Source organism: Cladophialophora carrionii, assembly GCF_000365165.1.
Source record: "Cladophialophora carrionii CBS 160.54 unplaced genomic scaffold supercont1.5, whole genome shotgun sequence".
Taxonomy (NCBI): domain Eukaryota; kingdom Fungi; phylum Ascomycota; class Eurotiomycetes; order Chaetothyriales; family Herpotrichiellaceae; genus Cladophialophora; species Cladophialophora carrionii.
In genome coordinates, this window is record NW_008481830.1 from 14,441 (window position 1) to 38,330 (window position 23,890).

Sequence of the window (23,890 nt, forward strand, 5' to 3'; positions counted from 1 at the left end):
ACCCTCGAGCGCCTCATCGACAGCCAACGTCACAGTGACACCGTTTCCCGCGTCCTTGATAGACACGGCGTTCTCGTCCTTCCACGGACATAACCACGACCGTCCTCGGAGCGACCATCCTCTCCTTCTCGGACGAGTAATTTCCTTTGGTCCTGACAGACCCAATGCTCGACGTTGGCGATGATTGGCACTTTGACCACAGTGTTGATTCACAGCTGAGGTTCCGAAGAACTTCAGTTTCCCTGGGACCACGCCGGGCGACGCATATCGCCACGTCAAGCTTGCGTCCAGCCAGGAACACCAGCAGTTCCTGCAGCAGATTACTGCACACAAGGCCTTCTCGGAGATGTATGTCTGGCCGGCTGGACTGTGGTATTGTGGAACATGATCTTCTGACTCCAAATCTAGTCCAGTGATGTCTGTATCTTTCGTCTGGCAAAGGCCTGGCTCCGCGGACGGCGTCACGTCCAAGAGCGAAGGCAGTGTACCGGCTCACAACATGGAGTCTTTCCATGTATCCATATTCCAACTTCGTCGAGGGCGACGTCGACCTTCTTTCGTATTGTGAGTAGGGCAAATGCGGCACACCAGTTGCGTGCGGCATACTGACGCCCCTCGAAGATGAGACGAGGCTTGCCCGCATCATAACCACCGTCGACGACACCCAGAATGGCTTCCGCAACGAGATCTTTTTCAGCGCCGACAAGAAAGGCCCCGTGCTTCAATTTCGGGTTCGCGACGGTGCCGTTTGTCCGTGACCACCGGGAGAAGACGGTCATCCTCACGGCAGGAGGTGGTTGTGGTGGCCGGCGATGCCACCTCTGATGCCATCCGCTCTCGTCGCTGCTACATTCCCTATACTACATGTTTCGAATGCGGTGGAGCGGGTCCTGCTTTTAGATAGATATGGACACCAGAGTGACTCATCGGAGCGGAGTAGGAGCGCGGTGACGATTTAGTCCCGATGGTGAGTCTCCCTGTGGACGGTCATCCTCTGTCACTTGCGAGAGCGGTGTGTGTCTTATACTTTGGGGGATGCGGCGGAGAGCACAGGGCGCGTGTGGAAGAGGTTTGCGGACGTCACTCTCCATGTACATTATCCAATGTCCGGGGTAAAATCTCCTCCACCACCCTCAACACGATTTCGGGCGACCACACGTCCGTGAATGACAAGAGCGTTCGACGCGTCCAAGGAGCCACTCGAGCGACCTCCAGCGCTTCCCGGCCATCTTTCCCCTGAGGGTCCCCGCCACGATGATCACGCGGACATCACCCAGATCAAAATCTTACCTACCTTGGGCGAGATCCGACTGGCACTTCCGAACCTTGCGGGGGGACCACCTTCGCCGCATTCGAGATCGAGTTCGAGCGGAGCTGGCGCAACCCAGGCCGGGTGTCCACTGGTCTGCGATGACCGTTTCGTATGACAACGTCGTTCTTCTTGCTGCTTCGTTCTCCGGAAGGCATGGCCTGAAGACCATGACACGATTAATATACGTCTTAACTAAGTAAATAATAATATAGTAATAGTAGGAGCAGCGGAATGACCTAGCGACACAATCCTGCGGCGCCTTAGTAGATACGGCCGCCGGGATTAGCCAACCTCGCGCAGCCTTGCACACAATCCTGCGACATTGTCGGGTCCTCTCGGATAGGCTAATGAAATCCTAGCTTGGGCCTGCAAGGAATTAAACCTTCACACGGTGTAGGCTGTGAGTAGTCCTCTCGTAAAGATTGGATAAAACTGATTGATCTCGCGAACCATTGAACAAACATATCTTATGGCCATCGTGGACGGTGTGATGGATCTCCGGCAGAACAGGAAGACGGAAAGTACCTGAGACGATAACATGTACGATGGCAGAATGGAAGACGGAAAGTACTTGGGACGACAACATCTACAGGGTGCTCCGAAAGCTCCTAGAGTTCAACAACAACAACATCGCCCCAATCATCTTTCATTCATGCTCAGCGAGACTCTGCCGAACACGAAGTGAGATCAAAAGGTTCGATGATTTCCCGCCACCACAAGCGTCTCCGCCAAAACCGGTTGCAACCCACTTCTACGTGCCTGGGCCTGACGGAGCTTCGTCCAGACATCTGGGGTCATCTGGGTCATCACCTGTCTTGGGTCTTTGATCCGAATAATCCGTTGGTTACTTGCCACGCTGTTTCCACTCGGACCAAATCAGGCATTGCATCGTGCTTCCAGAACTCTGAATGCTTCTACGGTGTGATTGGTTAGGGGACTTTCCAGTAAGCTCTTCATCTCCGTCGCAGCAGGAGCCTCAACTGGTTTCCGATAGAACGAGAGGGCCTTGAAAATTCTGTCGTCAACAGCTGGATCTACACTGTCTACATCTCGGTATTCGCTGCATATCTCGATGTCTACTTTCACTTCTCGTATCTTCGAAGCTGGGATGACGCTAAGATTTGCAAATGGGATCGGATTACGTCGTCACCATCGCATGTGCAGGATTGCCTCATCCTTAGCTGCGACAGCCAATCATCAGATACGCAAGATCACCACGATTGGTGCAAAAGAACTTTCCCAGAGATAGAACGCGGGACCGGCAAGCATTTCTCGAACTTATCAGATGGTAGCATCGATAGGACGTTGCAACCGGACGTGACCGACAAACCACCTCCAAAGAGGGTCCGGGATTTGTTCTGGAAACTCATGATTGGCCTTCGATTGACAGATTTCACCTCGCCGCCACTCAAAAGCCTCGGGTTCCTGGGGCGATCACGCAACCTTGCTTGGAACCTTGTCGGCCCCTTCCCTGCAACCGGGCTAGTCTCGCTATGAAAGCTTGACCAATTCAAGCAAGACAAGCCGTGTCCTAGGACGTTGCCAAGTTGAGGCGCTCGAATCAGTCGGGGGAAACCTCACCATGGGCGGTAGTTATTGTGGATGGGAAATGTAACATGAGCATCTGGCGAACCCTAACCAATGACGGCCAATACTCCAGCTAACGAACTCTCCGCTCATGCTTCGACGTTTTTGCCGCCACCCGATAAGCGAATTGGATGGGCTACCTGCCGGTTCAGGAAGTCGTAAAATGGTCGTGGATGAACAGTTATAAATGCGCCCTTGACCCGGGCAGGAAGAGCAGGAGCTCCATGCAGCATTTTTCAACTGGCAGTACGACCATGCCTGTTGACAACCCTGAAACCATCCAGGCCGGCGGCCTTGAGCACCTCGACGCCGACGCCGGGCGTCGAGTCTCTGTCACCAAGAACGAAGTCGTCGAGTTCTCCCGTCGCGAGTCAGAATATGACAATGTCCCCACGGAGGAGGAGCTCCACGGCCCCAATGCTCTTCGCAGAATCGCCGCTCCCATCCCATGGGCGGTCTACACAGTGGCATTCGTCGAGTTATGCGAGCGTTTCTCATACTATGGCACTCAAGTTGTTTGTGAGTGTTTTCGCCGCAGCCGAACCATGCCCTGCCCGCTAATGCTTCCTCAGACTCCAACTTCGTCAACCACTCTCTTCCGCTCCCCGCTCCTGATGGGCCACCAGGATCTCATCACAACACCGGTGCAGGCGGCGGCACCGATCAAGGTATCTCCGGCGCTCTTGGTCAAGGGCCGGAGACTGCGAATGGCATCAACACCTTCAATACTTTCTGGGTCTACTGTGTGCCTCTTCTCGGTGCCTGTACGTTTTCCCATCGACATCCGTATGGAACTAGGGCTAATGATATCTAGACATGGCCGATGAACATTGGGGAAGATACAAGACGATCTGCGTTTCCATTGCCATCGCCATCATTGGTCACATCGTCCTTGTCATCTCCGCCATTCCACCGGTCATCACGCACCAAACTGCCTGCTACGCTGTGTTTATGCTCGGTGTCATAATCATGGGATTCGGCACGGGTGGTTTCAAGCCGAACATCTCACCTTTGATCGTTGAGCAGATCGACGTGACCCGTGCCTTCGTCAAGACCCTCCCATCTGGCGAGCGTGTGGTCGTCGACCCCATCATCACCCAGAGCCGGATCTACCACTACTTCTACCTCTTCATCAACATCGGTGCCCTTGTCGGCCAGATTGGGATGGTGTACGCCGAGAAGTACGTCGGATTCTGGCTGTCATTCTTGCTGCCACTCATTGCCTTCCTGACGACGCCTGCTGTCATGTGGTGGGGGCGAAAGCGATACCAACAGCGTCCCGCCTCTGGCTCAGTCGTTGCCAAGGCTTTCCGTTGTTACTTTTACGGCATGAAGGGACGATGGTCCTTGAACCCTTACAGCCTGTACAAGCGCACCAGCGACGGGTCAGTCTGGGAAGCGATGAAGCCATCGAACATCCAACCATCTCAACGACCGTCGTGGATGACCTTCGACGACGCCTGGGTCGACGAGCTACGCCGTGGATTTGCCGCCTGCAAAGTCTTCTGCTACTACCCACTCTACTGGCTTGCGTATGGTCAGCTCACCAACAACTTCACTGCCCAAGCCGGAACCATGACACTTAACGGTGTTCCCAATGAGTACGTCCCTTCTAGACCCGTCCGAGACGTGCACAAGCTAACAATCCCTCCAGTGTCGTTAATAATCTGGACCCTTTCGCCCTGATCATCTTCATCCCACTCTGCGACTCCTTCCTGTACCCCGGCCTCCGCAAAATGGGCATCAACTTCACCGCGCTCAAGAAGATCACCGTGGGTTTCTGGACTGCTGCTGCTGCTATGATCTGGGCCGCCGTGGTCCAGTACTACATCTACAAGCGCTCTCCTTGCGGCTACCAAGCCAACAACTGCTACAATGACGACGGCACTGTCAATCCGGCACCTATCAACGTCTGGATCCAGACTGGCTGCTACGTCCTCATTGCCTTGTCGGAGATCTTTGCCTCCATCACCTCCCTTGAGTACGCTTACTCCAAAGCGCCCGCGAATATGCGATCGTTGGTCCAGGCTATCGCTCTCTTCACCAACGCCATCTCCGCCGCGATTGCTGAGGCATTGAACCGCCTCTCCGGCGACCCATTGTTGATCTGGAACTATGGTGTTTTCGCTGTGGTTTCATTCTTGGGCGGGTGCCTCTTCATCTGGCAATTCTGGGATCTTGACAAGGCTGAAGATGAGCTCAACTTGTTGCCCGAAGGTCATGTCGTTGCTGCAAAAGACATTGAAGAGATCTCGATCACTGAGCCTGAGCCTCGCACGATCGATGAGAAGCATTGAGTATAGATGAAGACAATTCACTGAGATACCCCAGGTAGTTCATAGTCGAGAATTATGGACTACACACTACAACCAATATCCATACTGTTGAGACACTTGATGTAACTCTTGTCTCATGGCGTGCTCCGTACTATTGCTACTTTCGTGCTAACCCAATGGTGCAGTGCTTCTGATTCGAGCTGCTATTCAGCAAAGACGGGTTAGAGACCTTCCTGATGGTAACCAGTCAAACAGCGAGCCCACACCGGCGACCGAGGTGTTCCTTGTTGACGCGATTGGCCTTGACATCAATGCAGGATGCCGATTCATTACAGGGTCGCCAGGGCTGGAGTTACGGTAATTGACGTGGCCTGAGCCGGAGACAATCTCATTGAACATCTACATCGTGCTCAACTTCAGTGGAATGGAGTTCGAGAACAGTCCGGCTGCCGCCGAGGTTGAGAGTAGGGATTTCCCCATAGCTAACTTCCGATGTCAAGAGTATGTGGCGACTTTCGGCTTTTCATGTTGCGGCAATAGGAAATGAGATGGATTGCCGAAATGGGCACGCCGAAACACAATCTTACGCACGAAGCCTGCGATCTCGTGGGCCCGCCTGGGTCCCGTGGTCACAAAGAAAGGCACCAAGCACTTGGACCGAGGCATCCAGGGCTTCGCTGAGTGTCGGCGTCATCTTCCTGTCTTGGGAATTTAACCATTGCGAACTTCGGCTTGCGATTACTCTTCTTAGTTGACACCGAGGATTTATATCCCACACTGCCCATACTCTTCTAATCCTCTCGTGGAGTCAAACCTGAAATTGTCGTTCTGTCTTGTCGCCTGCCTCATTTGCGCCCTCGCCGCACGCATCCAACATGCCATCAAACCCAGAATGGGTCAAAGCCCTCAAACCTTCCGGTCCTCAGGGCTCTGAGCTGCTCCAACAAGAGAGAGCAAAGTCCAACCTCAATGTCGACCAACTTGCCGATTTCATGTTCACCCGGGAGATCCTCCAGAGAAATGAGCGAATCCTGAACATCCTCCAAGCCGATCCCGTCTTCGACAAGTCACAGAACTACTTTCGAGGCAGGACCAGCAGAATAGAGGCTGCCTTGGCTAGGGGTAAGAGACTGCAACAATTGCAGGTGCAGCATAAATGGACAAAGGAGGAGTACCAGGCTGCCAACGAGCTGATCAGCGAGCCGACTCCGTATGGCCTCCATGCGAGCATGTTCCTCGTGACCCTTCGTGAACAAGGGACTCCCCAACAACACAAGCTCTTCCTCGAAAGGGCTGAGGCGTACAAGATTATCGGCTGTTATGCTCAGACCGAACTTGGACACGGCTCCAATGTGAGAGGACTGGAAACGACGGCCGTGTGGAACGCCGACGACAAGACATTTACCATCAACTCGCCATCACTGACTGCGTCGAAATGGTGGATCGGCTCGCTGGGAAAGACGGCTAACCACGCCGTGGTCATGGCTCAGCTCTTCATTGACGGAAAGAACTACGGTCCTCATCCTTTCGTCGTCCAGATCCGCGACTTGAAGACCCACGAGCCTCTGCCCAATGTCCACGTTGGTGACATTGGTCCCAAGTTCGGCTACAATACCATGGACAATGGTTTTTTGCTCTTCAAGAACGTCAAGATACCGCATGTCAACATGCTCGCTCGCTTCTCCGGTGTTGATCCGCAGACCAACAAATACGTCCGACCTTCGAATCCTTCCCTCGTCTATGGCACCTTGACCTACATTCGAAGCAATATCGTCCTCCAAGCTGGCTCGACCCTCGCTCGGGGCGTGACAATCGCGACACGGTACTGCGCAGTCCGCCGACAGTTCCAGGACCGCGATGTCCACGAACCCGGCGAAAATCAAGTCCTTAACTATACCATGGTGCAAATCCGACTCCTTCCTCTCCTGGCAGCCACCTATGCCCTCCACTTTACGGGCAAGAGCATGATCAACCTGTATCAAGAGAACCAGAAGCGCATGAGCGCCAGCGATGCAGGCAAGCTCTCCGACTCAAATCGCGGACCCGGGCCTGAAGAACTCAACCCTGGCACCGATTTGCTTGCCGATCTGCACTCTACCAGTTGTGCTCTCAAAGCATATGGTTCCACCACTGCCGCTGAAGGGTTAGAAGTCTGCCGTCGCGCCTGCGGTGGCCACGGCTACTCGTCCTTCTCCGGCATCGGTAGTTGGTACGCCGACTACTTGCCGACGGTGACCTGGGAAGGCGACAATTACATGCTCACGCAGCAAGTTTCTCGATACCTTCTGAAGTCTGCCCGTGCGGTCCTCGCAGGGAAAGCGGGCAACAACGACACGACCCGCATCCTGACCGAATTCGTCCAGCGCCGCGACATTGGCTGCGCATTCGACGTGATCGGCAACGATGAGGACCTGGTCGCTGCATTCGCGTGGCGTGTGTCCTTTTTGACCTTCGAAGCGCTCCGTCACCGCGACGAGGAGAAGCAGTCGTGGAACAGCCTGCTCGTGGACTTCTATCGCCTGTCCACCGCGCACGCCCAGTACATGATTGTCAAGAACTTCCACGATGCGCTCCAGGACCCCAACACGAAGAGACAAGTCGATGGAGAGACCATCGCGCTGCTGCACAAGTTGTTCCGACTATTTGCTCTGCACACGCTCGAGAAGGAAGCCAGCGAGTTTTACTCGTCTGCCGCCGTCACTGTGCGACAGATCACCCTGGCTCGGACGAAGACGGTCATGAAGCTTCTGGAGGAGCTTCGTCCACACGCTGTTAGGCTGGTTGACGCGTGGAAGTTCCCCGACTGGCAGCTCGACAGCTCCTTGGGACGATATGATGGCAAGGTGTACGAGGACATGTTCTACCGCGCGAGCGAGTTGAACCCTCTGAACAATGTCGTCTTCGACCCGTATCCAGACAGCAAGGTCCTGTTCAAGAAGGATGAGAGGAAGGATCTGAGAAGCAAGTTGTAAGACGTCGGGAGGGGATCTTCGGTATATTGGCATTGTCGCGACCCGTGACGCGGGAGATGAGTATGTATCATGTACTTCCAGGATTTTACTTGTGTTAGACAAAAGCCGTCGCTTTTGGAGACCTACGAGAAAATGAGACTCACAAGCAACCTTCGCAGTTTTTGTTAGTCTGGACGATTATATCATATGTGCATACATTCTCCGATGTCAATGGGCAGTTATCTCTTCTGCCCAAACGTTTCACCTACTGCAAATGCATCTTTTAGTGTAGCTATAGAGGGGGGGTATCATTATGCTTTTCTGGTTTCTCGCTCGCCATGTCGCCGTTCTGCTTGCAATGCTGTTGTTGCTGGTGCTGCTGCAGCGCAGTATAATGTCCAGAGTTGAAGTTCAAATCAACACACCTCCGCAAAGCTGATTCATGCGCACTGATCACGTCTCCTCATCCTGGGCTACGATCTTGGAGCTCCAGCAACTGCCGCGACGTCAATATCGTCCCAGCCTTTTGGCCCAGGCGCCTCGTATACACCTACTCTCCGACTCAACACCGTTCCCAGGCCCTTGTGGACCTCGATCTGGAATGCCTCAAAGGGCATCTTCTCACCGTCGACCGCAAAACAGCCTTCACTTTGGCTGGCGTTCTTCTTGTTCGCCGTGGTCGGGTCTGCCAGTCTCCCATATCGCGGTATGACACGGACAGCACTCACCTTGCGGTATCGGACGGATTCCTTGTCGAAGAAGGCGTTGTTGGGCACAGAAAGTAACAGGTCGACGGCTTTTCTTCGTGGAATGTCGCCATTGATGGTGACCAGATCCATCAACCCGTCGGATGGAAGAGACGCGGGGAAGAACGGCGCATCCGCGGCCATCATGGTCATGTTGCCGCAATAGAAGTTCCCCAAGTTAGGATAGTGCTGCAAAGGAGTCCAGCCATTGCCGGTAGGGAGAGGATCTCTGACGGTGCCATACTGCAGAGGAGGCAGACCAAGTCCCGTGGAGGTATCCAGAGGCCCGTCTAGATCAGACTTTGATATTGCTGGCTGCGTGGCCCTTTTTGCCATCTGCTCGGCATAATGTCGTTTGATGTCCTGCTTGTCCTCGATCTCCGTCTTCACTGCAATGTCGACGGGATAGAGTGTCTTGCCCATGAGCCGAACGAGGAATCCATAGTAGAACCGTGCGTCTCCCATCCAGCGAATGTTCTCCGTTCCCAGATCGCTCTCCGCCACGATCCCTAGAGACTGCGAAAGGAATGAGAGCGTCCTGGTGTCCCCTTGCGTGATGCTGACGAGATCAAGCGGCGTTCGTACACCTTTCACAATGCAGAGTGCCGCTGTACTGCAATCTCCTGTGCCATTCAAGTTCCATGACATGCCGTTTCCTGTGCCACAGGGAAGTTGGACGATGGCGACCTTTCTCAGCGCCTCCACCGCATTGGTTTTCTTTGCAAGTCCGTTGATACACTCGTGTGGGAGTCCGTCGCCAGAACAGCTGGCCAAAACATCATAGGCATTGATGTCAAGGTTCTCGGCGATCTCAATGGCATGACCCCGATGTGTAGTTCGTTCGGCATCCACCTCGCACCTCGCTGCAGCAAATATCGGCTCAATCTCTTTACTGTATTGTTTCACCGCTTTGCCTTTTCCTCCAAAAGGATTTATCAAGACCTTGATCCTCTTCTTGCGCTGGGCATGTCCATATGCCCGATCCAGCAGTCGTTGGACCCATCTCTCTGCCTTTTCCGACTGTGTTGTAGAGTCCTCTAGTGTGTAGTTGATGTAGGAAACGCGCACGGAAGAATTTGGGGACTTTGAAGTGGGCTTCGCATAGTGAATGGTAAGGTCGCCTTTGACGGTTTCGGCCCAGAGGACGTTGAAGTAAGGAATGGATCGAGTATTCGTCGTTCCTGGTTTCGCAGTCAGTCGGCGGTGGCTCGCACGATGCGCATGATTCATACTCTGGGGGAGACACCCGAAGCAATTGAAGCCTCCGCCGCTGCGTAAACCCTCGTCTGGGACATGTCAGAAGAGCCAAACGCGGCCGACAGGGAAGACACACACCTAGGACGATTACCGCGTCAGTGCCGAGGGTCAGGGTGGCATTTCTACCAACGCTTAACGTGGCCTCGACAATTGCATCTCGTTCGTCGTGGATTCCCGCTTGATCTGAGAAGGGATCTGATAGAACATCGCTGGATCTATCGACATCGGCCATTGCGGAATCGGCGCAAATGCATAACGTGAACGGACTGGAATTCGACGACCGGGACCAACAACGATTCAGACCTGACTAGAGGAATACTTCCGGAAATGATGCTCATGGATATCGAAGTGGTGTTCAAAAGAGTGTAGAACGAAGGACGCCACAATAAGACGGTGGGTGACCGAAGTCGCGCAGAGGATCGAGACCAGTTTCCATGCTAAAGCAGGAAGCCGACATGTCCGAAACAACAACGTCAGGCAACCGATTCTGGATTACCCTCCGACCCGGTCGTGCAAAAACGTGTGGTCAGCAACCAATCTCTGCAGACGATGTGATTTGACCAAACCAGGAATGAACAGATGGAGCAGATCAAGATACGAAGCAAACGAAGTACGAGCAACGACTGAGCTGGGAAGCGAAACACCAGCCGGCGAATGCGGAGCGACCCCTCGGTATATTGCCATGTCAGTCATTGGTTGTTCAGGCTCGCTATCAATATAGTTTACACATATTCTTGCTATTCCTTCACGATGTTGCCGAGTTGTGTCGACTTGGGAGCGACATGCCTCCGCTGGAATCGCTCCTCGGTGTTTGAACTTCAGTATCATCCACCACCATCCTTCGGATTTCCACAATCCAGGGATGCTGCAACAACTCCGCTGCCGAGCTTCTCTTGGCGGGATCTCGTTCGAAGCACTTCTTCAAGAAATCTATACCCGTCGGGCTCAGCTGATCCTCAGAAGGAAGCTGGGGTGGGTTGCCCTGGGCAATGTTGTACATGATGGCCCATTCATTGTCCAGGGTCGACCAAGGCCGTCGACCTGTTGCCATTTCCAGTATGACACAGCCAAGTGACCAGATATCTGCGGCTCCCGAGAATCTGGATGTTGCCGGCCCATCCCCTCGTATCACTTCTGGCGACATGTACATGGGGGTGCCCGTCATCGTCTTTTGTGGTTGTCTTGCAAGTTGTCCGGGTTCAACACTGGGCCGAGCCTGAGCAGGTTCCGGTGCCATCATTGTCTGGCCCTGTCGTGCAATAATCTTCGCCGCGCCGAAGTCGACATATTTGATGACGCCATTGTGGTCGAGCAGCACGTTCTCCGGCTTGATGTCGCGGTGGACAATATGAGCTGAGTGCAGATAAGCCAATCCTTCCAACATCTGCAATGCATACACCATGATAACCGTCTCGTCCTCGATGCGGCCATGCTCAAGCAGACCGGCAACGGAACCGCCAGAGCAGTATTCCATGAAGATATAGACCTTGTCACGGTGGACTTCGATGCCATAGTACGAGACAATGTTGGGATGGTCAAGGACCGCAAGAACACCCATCTCATCTCCAATCTGCTTGACAATGGTCGGGATCAGCTGCGGGTCTTGGAGGCGGATTTCCTTGACGGCCATCAGAGTACCGGTGTCGAGGTTGAGAGCAGCATAGACCGAGCCGAATGTGCCCCCACCGACAAACTGACCTTGCTGCCATCGCATGGTAATGTTCGTGGCAGAAGAGGACAAGAAGGTTAGCGAGCGATCAGCCTCATTTGAGCCTTCCAGCACTCGTCCAAGCGTTGCCTTGGTGCCACGTTCGTCACGGGCCTGATCGATGGCGTTGAGCTCACTCAGTCTTTGCTCACACATTTCCTTGCGGCAATCTTCATCATTTCGCAACTTATTGTAGTCCAAACGCTTATTCGTGCCAGTCATCGCCTCCATCCGCGATTTCTCTTGTTGTGCGGCAAGTGTTGACCTCGCGCCCATGATGTCAAAGTGCGAGATGAGCACCGACATGCATCCGGCAACCTTGACCCGAATGCGCTTGTAATCCTCTTCACTCACGTCCAGGATATTCCTTCCACGGGTCATGGCCATAGCAAACTCCAGAGCGACGACTGCCCACTTGAAGGTCCTTCGATCGGCTGCGTCACAATCGTCGCAGATGAAGCTGACCCAGTCAAGTGCGAGTCGGGTGAGCTTGAGATTGTTCATCATTCTTCGATTGGCGTCCATGTAGGTCAGGGATCGCTTGCCGAACTCCGTGGCGAAGGCAAAGCATGACTGCACCAGTTCCGGACTAGCAATTCCACCATTCTGCGATCGGATGACTTCGACGCTCTCCATGATTGTGTTGGACAGCTTGAAAGTCGTCTTCTTAATCTTGCCCAATTCTAGGTTCACGCGAGATAAATTGGCCCGCTGCTCGATAACCACGTCCAATTCGCGGCCGACGGCATTGGCAAACTCGATTCGAGCACCTTGAAGACGAAGAGATGATCCATCAGCCACAAGCCGGAGTCTACCCAGCCTGACATCGTTTGGCAATTCCAAAACGTCAACGTCCATGCGAGGTCCTTCCCACTGCAACCCATCTTCGGGTCGGATAACCAAGATGTACGGATTCGAGGGGTCTTCTGCTGCGTCGTCCTCGTGATACGATGTACCGAGGATCGACTGGATTTCCTTTGGCCGGTTCCAGAGCGAAGGTGAAGCGACAAAATAAACACCTTTCGGGCTGTTGGGACCCATGTCTACCATGAAGTGACCGGACAAGACAAGAGCTTCTACAAATGCTTGCATTTGCTCTGCCCCCATGCTGAGATTGAATTCTGTCGCATTCTCGAACTGCTGGCGAAGGATACGCGAGAAACGGAACAGCTTTCTTTGTCGGACGCGGACAGAGTCTAGACTGGCCTTGTATCGTTTCTCCATCTCCTGCGAGCTCTCATCCGGTTTGCTTCGAAGCTCGCGCTCGAACGAAGCAGTCAGACGAAGCAGAGATTTGGCGGTCAGGGAGCTGAATTGTTCTGCTACCTCGATATCACCACCTTCAAGCTGCCGTCCGATCTCGTTTGAGAAGCCCCATTCCTGCTCGAGAATTTCTGCCTCGCGGAACGTGTTCTTGTTGGCACCGAGCTTCCAGTTCAGCATTTTGAAGTAAAACTTGAGCGCCTCCACGATAACGGAGTCGAAGTTCTCGTCGATGCAGGGCGGGAGATCCCAGCCAGGCTCGGGATGCGACATAGCCAGGTACTCTTGCTTGATCAGGCAGGCGAGTCGCATGAGAATCTGAAATTGTGCAATCATCTGGTCGATGATCATGGTGGATTGCTGGGCCGACTCCTTCATTTTCTTTGCATATGACAACCGCATACGGATGATCTCCTGGATGAGCCGAGAAGGAAAATTGATCAAGGTAAGCAGCTCCTCGATGTAAGGAGGCAGGTGTCGGGCAGCGAAAGCTTCGGCGTTCTCGATCAATGTGCTTTTGGCTTTGTTGATGACCTCGCTGATTGCTAAGAACATGCTTTTCTCCCCTTGCAACGATTTCAGGCCATCCTCTTTGAGGATGCGGTCAATGAAGGAAGAATCGTCCGAGAGGTCACCCTCGTTACTGGACCTCCGCTTCTGCTTGGTGAAGTCGAGCTCGGGATTTCCAACCCATGATTGAAGGACGGCGAGCTCGGTGTTGATTGACTGGGTGACGTTGTGCCACGAGATGATAGCATCGCAACTCTGCTTGAAGGCATCAGAGGCAGCCCTAGTTTGTGCCGCTTCGAGCTCTCTGCGGGATGAGTACAGCCATTCACATTTCTCAATGTTTGCCACGGCCTCCTCGACTTGCTCCAGTGGTGACTTGCCGACAACGGTCTCGCCTTTGATCTCAAACGCGATAATCGATTCAATGATCGGCGCGATGTTGGCACGGCCCTCCTCAATGAGTTTCTTCTGCATTTGTAGTGGACGGCCATAGTATTTGGCTCTTGCACCCAGCCAGATCTCTGAGCCCAGCTCCGACTTGGTCTTTTGCTCAGTTGTGCCAATAAGCCTCTGCTTTTCTTGCTTGACGACGTCCCCTTTGAGGACGGAAGCCAACATTGAGTGCCACTCGAGCCGCTCTCGGTTCTGAGAGTTTTGCAATTCCTCCTCCGTCGGCTGAAGATTCTCCTCGTTCCCAAGGAACATCAACGTCTCGGGGTCGTACGGATCATCGAACTGATGCTCGCCAGAGGGGGACTCGTCGTCGGTCTCGTCGTCTGTACTGTATCCAATACTTGGTGTCCGCGGGTCGTTTACATCCCATTCTTGTGGTTGCTGGCGCACCCGCTGCACGTAGGCCTTCTCCTGTGCCTTGTACTGCGCGTTCGGATCCCGCCTTGAGCTTCGCATCGTGTTTGACGAATGCATCCTTTTAGAATTCAGGGACAGGAATTGCGGCGGTTTTCGCGGAGGAGCATAGGTGTTGGACGGCGTACGCAGAGGAGCTCCCGGTCTTGAGACGCGCAAATCGTTCGGCGGCGCCGCAGCAGTCTCTGAAAACGATCGGTCCATGCTCTGAGGGCCACCACTTCCACCTCTTGGTCTGGGGCCGTAGGAGTTCCACGACGAGAGGCCCGAGGAGAAACCCGTCGACGGTGTGTATGCGGAAATGGTGGAGGTAGGTGTGTAGGTCACGGTGCCATCAGGAGTGTCGTAGGAGCCGGTCGGGTACGGGTAATTGGAGGATGCCACCGCATCTTCATCTGAACCTGATGAAGAAGCGCCACTCGGACGATGTGGGTTGGGCATTTCCTCATGCTCCATGACGAGCGGCAATCTGCCCTCTTCAATGCGTTGCTCTTCTGACTTTGGAGCCCGGGGTCCGCTCCGAGAGCCAGCGGTGGGACGGACAGGTAGAGGAGCAAAAACTTGTGGTGAGCTCTGGGATGGTAGAGAATGTGTTGGATGCTGCGGTATGGGATGCGAATCCGGGGCGGCGGGAAGAGGAACAGTGGCAGCCGCAACATGTGGCTGATGAGCCAGTCCAACAGGGATGGGAATTGGTTGGCTCGGTGCTGACTGAGGCGCCATGACTGCCATTTGGCAGAGCAATGGCGGAGAAGAGTTCCTGCGAAACTCTATCTCAGTGGGCAAGATATCGAAACAATGTTGAGTAAAGATATGAGATGGACGCTTTGGCAATTTTCCAAATTCAGCGAGAGGAATGAAGTTCACTGCTGCCTTCCCCGTTGTCGCCGCCGATTGACGACGGGATCGATGATGGGGCAAGACTGATTGACGGGAAGTTTCATCCGGGCATCAAGAACGGAGCATGAAGTTGGCAATCTGCTTGGTGACTCGGCCATTATTCGCCCATCCCACCTCACTTGAACACGAAAACCGGGCAGATGGCGAAATCACTCGATTACCTGCTTCTGCCTTCCTCCAACACAGGTATCTCTTTGCCATGCGTATTGAAATTGTTTTGAGTCTGGTGCCCACCCGGCTTACTCGGTCACCGATTTTTGCCCGTGACTGTCACTCAGAAGTCGCGTATATCAATTCATCGGCGTCGAGGATGGGGTCAATCCCGGAGAACGCCTTCGTTACGTCTATGGCTGCTCACGCCCACGGACAGTCCCAGGCATCAAAGTGCTGACTCAACAAGTAGCTTCTTACATGCCACTGTACTCTACGGACACGAGTGAGATTTGGAGGCATCGGAGCGATGTTGTCGGCGGCTGCTGGACCAAATCTCAACCGATGCAGAACTTGATGCAGCCCTCAATCGCTTGTTGACGCACAGTAGGTCATGCATGTCGAGCCGGATAACGGCTCTGCAGCCTTCGGGAGAACGTTGAACGGCCTCGCACGGGCTGATGTCCGCCAGACGCTTCCTGTAAAGGTCTCCGGATCACGCAGGGCTTATGCTGCAAACTGTCCACCACCCGTTTCGCATCGTAGATGAAGTACCTAAGGTAGGTAGACAGAAGACCCATGTAGACCAAATATTGAGGCTCGGTCAATTGTACCTTACGCAACGGAGGCAAGCTATCTCTTGCCACCTAGTCGGCCTCCTGCAGGATATGCAAGAATCGAAAGAGCAAGAGCCTCGCGATTCTTCTCACGCTCATCAGGCTCGGGTTCTACCTCGTACGCACTGTGTATATCTTCCCAAGCACCTTGGCACATGATCGGGAAGACTGCCGACTACGGATGGGAAATCCTACCCAGTGGTCAGCCACACGGGTGGCAACAACATTTCCAACAAAAGCTTGGGCATGCTGGACACAACCGCGAGAGGCACTACCGGGGGTTTCCGGCACTGGGACAGTCTCGATTAGGCCTTTGTCAAAGTCTCGGTGCTGGCACAGTCGACCGGGTGTCATCACGAATTTGAGGCGGGGACTCGCGAGGCGACTATTGTATCATCCTCTTTCCCATCTCAAGCTGAGCGAGGAACAGGTACCCATACGTCGAGGCGGCTTGGAACGTCCAACTCATAAAGCTCCTAAACAGACGGGGCAATGAGAACTCTGCGAAACGGATGGCTCGGACCCGAGTTGACAATCAGATGCTTGGGACTTGCGTCGCTGGCACGAAAATCTGGGGAAATAGCCAAGTCAACCTGGATTAGCTCATCGCCCAGAGATACCGAGTACCATCAACACAAGACCATCAGAGAAGGTCTGTGTATGTCCTTGCTTCTCGTAATGCCAACACAGATGCTCACTGGATCAGTCTGGACCGGCACGTTTGTGCCGTTTGAATGCAGACCACGTATTGTGACAGTCTCGTGCTCAACACCAAAGGTCAATTTGCGCAGTGGTGGTGCGACACTTTTCAGTGTGAAGGAATTGGTAGTCTCGGCAGCAGAGAAGCGATGTGGACGAGACCAGAAGTGATCCAATTTCTTATCTGTGTGGAGATACTCTGCAAGCCACATGGAGCTTCCCGCAAGCTCGGATCAAGGGCGTTTGCCCGGAGACCCAATTGGATGCCAGTAGCTTATCTCGCCCAGGAATGAACATACAAGGGCCCCGGTTTAGCGCTTGTGCCTGAACCGAGTAGCTTCGATTCAAGCGGTGCCTAGGCGAGAGACACGAGGCAGCCTTGAACAGCGGATAAATTTGGCCGATGGACGTGTACACAACACGAGCACTTCGACAACACCGTCGACCGAGAAGGAAGAAGCGATGAGCTTACCAGTCAGTGTGGGTTCCGGTATGAGTTGTTCCAAAGGAAAGCGGTGGCCTTACTGGCGAAGGAGGGAGGTCAGAAGAGGCGGCTGCTCCGTTGAGCTGCTCCATCATGTCGGCGGCGTTGGGTTTCGCCCAGGCTGTGCCTGTGCAGAGGAGGCGCACAACAGCCCTTTGACCTGCATTTCTGTAACACGAGGTTGATTCGTGAAAATAGCGTCCGTCAGTGGCCTCCTCGTACTCAATCACAGTGGTTTCCTGTGTCTCCCGACGTGTCCAGGGCCTCAGCCCGCCGAATGCCCTGAACTCTACCACCCTTCCCGGCGCCTCCCCACGCTACCAATTATCTCTGGCCCACGCAGCCACGAGAGAGTCTGTCGAAACTTCACCCGTTGGTTCGAGCCTGATATCTCTGCGTGGGTCTGCCAAGTGGCGCCTTGAGCCCGATCGTGCTCACCCAGGCGTGATACGGCGACCAGGTGGGACTTCACTGCTTTGTTATCCGTACGACGTGCTAAGTATATTCGTTCCTTTTACCTGATCCAATTCATATTCCACCCCTCCCTTCTCTCCCCTCCGACCACCTGTTCACTCCTTCGACGGTCGCAATCCTTCCGTGCTCGAGCGTTGTGCACACGACACACGACTCTCACGATATCACCTGCAAACCGACTCGTGTTGATGCGCATTTGTCTCGTCACGCTGCCTACGAGCCCCTGAGTCTCATCCAGGAGATTGCTCTTCCCGACAACAGTCGAACATCAGCTTCTCGCGACGGTTGACAAGATCCAATACTCTTCAAGATGTCGACCGATACGGGGTCCCTGCCATATGTTCCTTTGGAACCTTATGAGGGTACGATACTTTCTCGCGCGACAACACTGCCCTCGCGGCATCTTGTGCGACCTGGAATTTAGTCGGCTAACACGATTGTCATGCAGGAACATCGATGACTGGCGGTGATTCGCTTACTGAAGATCTCAATGTCTACTACAACGCCGGCGACATCGCTTGGATGATTACGGCCACCGCGCTGGTGCTTCTTATGATTCCGGGTGTTGGGTAAGAGATTTCAGCCTGTCTCACGCATACCGCATTCGCTGACAGCTGAAACAGCTTCTTCTACTCCGGCCTTGCTCGACGCAAATCCGCCCTGTCGCTCATATGGCTGTCTGTTGCTGCAACAGGCTTGATATCTTTCCAATGGTTCTTCTGGGGATACTCCCTTGCATTCTCCCACACTGCCGGCAAATTCATCGGTGACCTCGAGAACATCGGCTTCCGCAATGTTCTGGGAGCTCCATCAGTTGGTTCGAGCAAGATCCCTGATCTGATGTTCGCTGTCTACCAAGGCATGTTCGCGGCCATCACAGTCGCGCTCGCAATTGGAGCCGCCGCCGAACGTGGCCGTATGCTACCGGCCATGGTCTTCTCCTTCATCTGGTCAACCATTGTCTACGACCCAATTGCCTGCTGGACATGGAACGGCGCCGGGTGGGTGTTCAACATGGGCGGCCTCGACTTTGCTGGTGGTACTCCCGTCCATATTGCCTCTGGTTCCGCAGCTCTGGCCTATTCCTTGATGCTCGGAAAGCGTCGCGGTCATGGCACTCACGAACTGAACTACCGCCCCCACAACGTTACCCACATTGTTATTGGCACGGTGTTCCTCTGGGTTGGGTATGGAAATTCTCTCAGCTGGTTGCAATCCTCACTGACATTTGTCCTAGGTGGTTTGGCTTCAACGCCGGTTCAGCATTGGCTGCTAATCTACGCGCCGTCATGGCTGCCGTCGTGACCAACCTGGCTGCCAGCGTCGGTGGTCTGACTTGGTGCATTCTCGACTACCGCCTGGAGCGGAAATGGTCGACTGTCGGCTTCTGCAGTGGTGTTATCGCCGGCTTGGTCGCCATCACTCCCGGTAGCGGTTTCGTACCGGCATGGTCCGCCGTCATCTTTGGTGTTGTGGGAGGTGCCGCGTGCAACTACGCCACCAAGCTCAAGTTCCTGCTTCACATTGACGACTCGCTGGACATCTTCGCCATTCACGGAATCGGTGGCTTGGTCGGTGATCTCCTCACTGGCCTTTTTGCTGCCGACTACATCGCTCACTTGGATGGGTTTTCCGAGATTGACGGCGGCTGGCTCAACCGTCACTGGATCCAACTGGCCTACCAACTCTGCGACGGTGTTACCGGCATGGCGTACTCTTTCGTGCTCAGCTGCATCATTCTCTTCATCCTGAACTTCATTCCCGGCCTCCACCTCCGTGCTTCCGAGCAGGAAGAAATCATGGGCATGGACGAGACCGAAATCGGTGAATTTGCCTACGATGTGAGTGTCCGCTCGATTCCGTGATTTGTCTCGGAGCTAACCAACGCACAGTACGTCGAACTCTCCCGAGATGTCGTCAACGGCCTCGAGCAAGATACGACAGCTGCTCGCGATGCTCCCAGCTCCGACGGCGAGCCGCACCCAGAAAAGCCAGCGAACGCACCGTTGGAGCCGTAGGTGGACCGGGGAATAGAGAGATTGAGTGTCATCATCTGCACTGGTGAAAAAGTGTGCGCCAGGTTCCACACATTTGAGCTTCTGAGCATCCCGTGTGCCTAATAATATAAAGTTCTGGTCATGTTATATAGCTTCAGCAACCACAAAACCACTTGAATCCATCCATCGATCAGTTAATCTGCGTTGGAGTTCCCTCACGTTGTCTCATCGCCACGCGCGCACCGTGGTAGTTATTGACATGGTGCGGGTTGATGCGAGGATCATCAGGGCAATAAGTACTCGTACGAGTAAACCACAACAGATCGGCACGGCTACGCCCACTCTCATGCATTACCGGGACGATCGCATGGACCCGGCCACCATTTAGATATGACATGTGCCTTGCATCATGCAAGACCCCTATGAGTGCCTATCAGTGCCTATCCCAACGTCGCTTCACCTGTGTCGTCCGTGCGAAACTATGCGAAAATAGGCAACAGTTGTTCTTGAGTCCCACGATTACCCCTAGAATTCGAAAACCGAAAGAAAACTGCTCGCACCCAAGACAGCAGAGAGAGGGTAGAATAGAATATTTCTGAGTCGCTGCCGAAAGATCATCCATGCACCATTCTATTCTATTCTATTTCTCCCATGCTAAATATAGAGGTGTCACGGCGCATCTGGCAGGAATGGTACATATCGCCTTTTGCAACGCACCGGAATGGAGACATTCGGTTCTGCCACTCGTCTCTGGGTGTCGGCGAACGTGGCTGAGGGTTACATATGACAAGGAGCCATCACTTTTAAGACGTGACGGCGCATGGTGCGACAAGCAATCTCCTGTGCTGTACGGAGTACCACATTCCAGATACAGCCAAGCATTTGTTATCACGAGTACTGTATAAGCAGAGCGCCAGAGACGGCTTGTTCGAAGTCCGCCCGGTCTTCACAGGCAATCAGCGCACCTTCAAAGAAGAAAAGCCGAAGGGTTAAGGCAGGACGAAACAACACTCGTCCAGTGAGTAGTAGACTGTCGTTGAGGAGTGGCGTTTACAATCGACGTGTTCAATCTTGTACTCAACACATGTACTTTGTATGGAAGAGAGGACCTGGGCAGATTTCTTGCGCTTTCTATTATCATTATCAGCTCGTCTCCATCGTTAACGGGTGACGTTGTTCCTCCTCGTATCCACCGGTCCTTGGTATCATCGGGGCTAACCAGCCTGCAGGAATCGCTTTTTGCATCAGCTCGGGATCTCTCCACGAGCAGTAACAATCAACAAAATTAGGGATATAATGATTATGTACATATGGTGGAGAGAACCCATGGTTGATGGCTCTGGGACGGCGCGAAGACGGGCAATCAACCCGATTCCCTGTGTCAACTTCAATGGCGGAAGAATCGGGGCGATTGCATCCTGTTGGATCCGCTGGGTTGCTTTCGTCAAAGGCCGGCTTGATGGTGTCGTTCATGGACCAAAGCCACGCCTTAGGGCATGTGTCGTTCAGGGAGCGTTTTCCGTACACCAAGTGAAGTAAGATTGCAGGTCAGGGAAGCTGTCAACTTGTGATGAGGTGCCAGAGTTCGCCGCAGCGCATGATCGGCAGGCAGAGACGGCGTTCTGGAAAGGTGTACCGGCAACGCAAAGCTGGTCGTAGACGTGGCCAGTATTCTCCGCGACTGTGGTCGCAGCGTCGAAGACTGCGTAGCACTCTGCAGGAGCGACAGCAAGACTCTGGCGACGCAGGATCTGTGCGAGAGGGTTCGGGCCAGTGACGCGGCGCGACAACTTGGGCGGAGCAGCTGGACTGGGCTTCAGCCAATCAACCCAGCCGACGGTCCTGGGCTTGTCCTCCGCCTCCGTTGGGCATACCGGTTGGCCGAAGACGTTGAAGATCGCGAACGAGAGACCGAAATGCTCGGGGTTGAGATGGAAGTAGCCCAGAGTGGGATTATACCACGCACAAGTGGTGTTGGTTGGGTTGGGCCACAACGTGTTGTAGTCGGTAATGTTGGGAAGGGCAGGAGCAGGTCTGCATTCCGAGGGAGCGCACACGTAAGTATCAGCAGGGGGGTTCTGTTCCCAATTGCAGCCAACTTGAGGCGGCGTGCAAATCGTTCCAGGGGGGCATCCCCAGAGATAGTCAGTGGGCAACGGAGCCGGAGGAGTATAAGTTGGGTTGACGATCCTAGAGGTACAGGTAACGATTCCGGTCGATGCGGAAGTTGGGCATGTCGAAACAGTGTTGGTCGAGGTTCTCGTAATTGTGGTTGAGACCGTGTCGGTGATTGTGCTCAAATTCACCGTAGTAACCGTCCTCGAGACAGTGGTGGAGCTGACAACTGTAGTAGGCTGAAGGACTGTGGTAGGCTGAACCACCGTGGTGGTTTGCACGATAGTGGTCGAAAGAGTGGTTGAGCTGACAACTGTGGTCGTGCTAATAACTGTAGTAGGCTGAAGCACGGTGCTGGTCTGCACAACGGTGGTGGGCTGAACAACGGTGGTTGAAAGAGTAGTGGCGCTCACAACTGTGCTAACGACGGTAGTAGGTTGGAACACAGTGCTGGTCTGGATAACAGTCGTGGGCTGAACAACCGTGGTCGAAAGAGTGGTTGCGCTGACGACTGTTGTCGTATCAACGATGGTAGTTGGCTGAAGCACAGTGCTGGTCTGAACAACAGTCGTAGGTTGAACAATGGTGGTTCGGACAGTTGTTGCGCTAACAACTGAAGTCGTGCTAGTGACAGTGGTAGGTTGAAGCACAGTGCTAGTCTGAATAACGGTGGTGGGTTGAACAACAGTGGTTCTAATGGTCGTCGCACTAACAACTGAAGTCGTGCTGGTGACAGTGGTAGGTTGAAGCACGGTGCTGGTCTGAACGACGGTCGTAGGCTGAACAACCGTAGTTCGAATAGTTGTTGCGCTGACAACGGTCGAGGTGACGGTATTCGTGATCGTCGGTCCCGGAACAGTCGACGTGGGACCCGCAACACTTGAGGTGACAGTTTTTGTGACAGTTGGTCCTGGCACCGCCGAGGTGACGGTGTCTGTGACAGTTGGCCCTGGAACCGTCGAGGTGACAGTATCTGTGTGAGCAGGTCCAGAAACAGTGGTTGTGGGTCCTGGGACAGAGCTGGTGACAGTGTATGTGACAGTCGGGCCTGGTACCGACGAGGTAACCGTATCCGTCTTTGTGACTGTCGGCCCTGCAACTGATGAGGTAACCGTGTATGTAACTGTTGGTCCGGCTACCGAAGATGTAACTGTATCTGTCTTCGTGACGGTTGGTCCTGGCACAGACACTGTGACCGTCGCCGTAACTGTATCCCAGCCGCCAACCTCAGCAGAAACACTGACGCCCGGAACGGCCTGGGACCACGAGACGAGGAGGGAGGCAGCAAGGCCAACAAGCTTGAGTCGCATGGCATGCATGTTGCAGTTTGAACGAATGTACCAACGAGTGACTAAGTCAGCAGGACAAGGCTGAAGAGACTGCTGGAAGAAGAAAAGCAAAACAGATTTTGAGGGGAATCCTTACCATGTAAGTTATATGAGCTTCTGTACGAGTAGCTCCCCTTCCTATTCCTGAGCTCCAGCGTCATGGCTCACCAAAGGAAGCGTCGTCCAATACAAGCGATGCTACTGTGAGATCGATGGCTTGCGGGCCTGCCAGGCACGTAAGGCCAACTTAGGTATTGGGGCCACTTCTGGTTGTGCACGTGTATAGCACTATTTTCGAAGCGGAAGGGATGATCTAGTGCAGCCACCTGCAGGGGTTCGCGGAACAAGACTATCTTGCCCAGCCGGACGACGAAGGTTTGGGCCGTAGACAGAGCCAATCGATAGCCACCAAGATCTGCGCCGCCAGTCTCGTCGAATCTTCCGGCGCAGGTCTGCCGTACCCACTAGAGCAGAGAGAGCAGTACTGAGTGCTGTATGTGGCAGAGCAATCCCTCCGAGGCCAAACATTTTCCTCCTGGCTTGTGCTGTCACTTGGGCAGACAAATGGCGGCAAGCCCACGGCGATGCTCATTCGCTTCTGGCGGCAGAGCAAGTGCAGCACCATAACAGCTGCATTTACCGCGGGTCG

The 23,890-nt window shown here is 54.0% G+C and overlaps 6 protein-coding genes across 6 annotated transcripts; 3 read left to right on the forward strand and 3 right to left on the reverse strand.

The window, feature by feature from the left end:
- Positions 1 to 3,153: 3,153 nt before the first annotated feature.
- Positions 3,154 to 5,196, forward strand: G647_05821 (uncharacterized protein; the record flags this gene model as incomplete). The annotated part of the gene is made up of 4 exons (XM_008730147.1): positions 3,154 to 3,418; positions 3,472 to 3,663; positions 3,714 to 4,500; positions 4,554 to 5,196. The coding sequence occupies 4 exons, from the start codon at positions 3,154 to 3,156 to the stop codon at positions 5,194 to 5,196; spliced, it is 1,887 nt and encodes a 628-aa protein (XP_008728369.1).
- Positions 5,197 to 6,050: 854 nt separating this feature from the next.
- Positions 6,051 to 8,147, forward strand: G647_05822 (uncharacterized protein; the record flags this gene model as incomplete). The annotated part of the gene is made up of 1 exon (XM_008730148.1): positions 6,051 to 8,147. One exon carries the CDS (start codon positions 6,051 to 6,053, stop codon positions 8,145 to 8,147), a length of 2,097 nt encoding a protein of 698 aa, XP_008728370.1.
- Positions 8,148 to 8,599: 452 nt separating this feature from the next.
- On the reverse strand, positions 8,600 to 10,361 carry G647_05823 (uncharacterized protein; the record flags this gene model as incomplete). The annotated part of the gene is made up of 3 exons (XM_008730149.1): positions 8,600 to 10,053; positions 10,105 to 10,158; positions 10,208 to 10,361. 3 exons carry the CDS (start codon positions 10,359 to 10,361, stop codon positions 8,600 to 8,602), a joined length of 1,662 nt encoding a protein of 553 aa, XP_008728371.1.
- A 513-nt stretch (positions 10,362 to 10,874) lies between these two features.
- On the reverse strand, positions 10,875 to 15,200 carry G647_05824 (uncharacterized protein; the record flags this gene model as incomplete). The annotated part of the gene is made up of 1 exon (XM_008730150.1): positions 10,875 to 15,200. One exon carries the CDS (start codon positions 15,198 to 15,200, stop codon positions 10,875 to 10,877), a length of 4,326 nt encoding a protein of 1,441 aa, XP_008728372.1.
- Positions 15,201 to 18,257: 3,057 nt separating this feature from the next.
- G647_05825 (uncharacterized protein) lies at positions 18,258 to 19,819 on the forward strand (the record flags this gene model as incomplete). The annotated part of the gene is made up of 4 exons (XM_008730151.1): positions 18,258 to 18,370; positions 18,425 to 18,988; positions 19,039 to 19,642; positions 19,694 to 19,819. 4 exons carry the CDS (start codon positions 18,258 to 18,260, stop codon positions 19,817 to 19,819), a joined length of 1,407 nt encoding a protein of 468 aa, XP_008728373.1.
- Positions 19,820 to 21,303: 1,484 nt separating this feature from the next.
- G647_05826 (uncharacterized protein) lies at positions 21,304 to 23,232 on the reverse strand (the record flags this gene model as incomplete). The annotated part of the gene is made up of 1 exon (XM_008730152.1): positions 21,304 to 23,232. The coding sequence occupies one exon, from the start codon at positions 23,230 to 23,232 to the stop codon at positions 21,304 to 21,306; it is 1,929 nt and encodes a 642-aa protein (XP_008728374.1).
- Between the last annotated feature and the right edge of the window lie 658 nt (positions 23,233 to 23,890).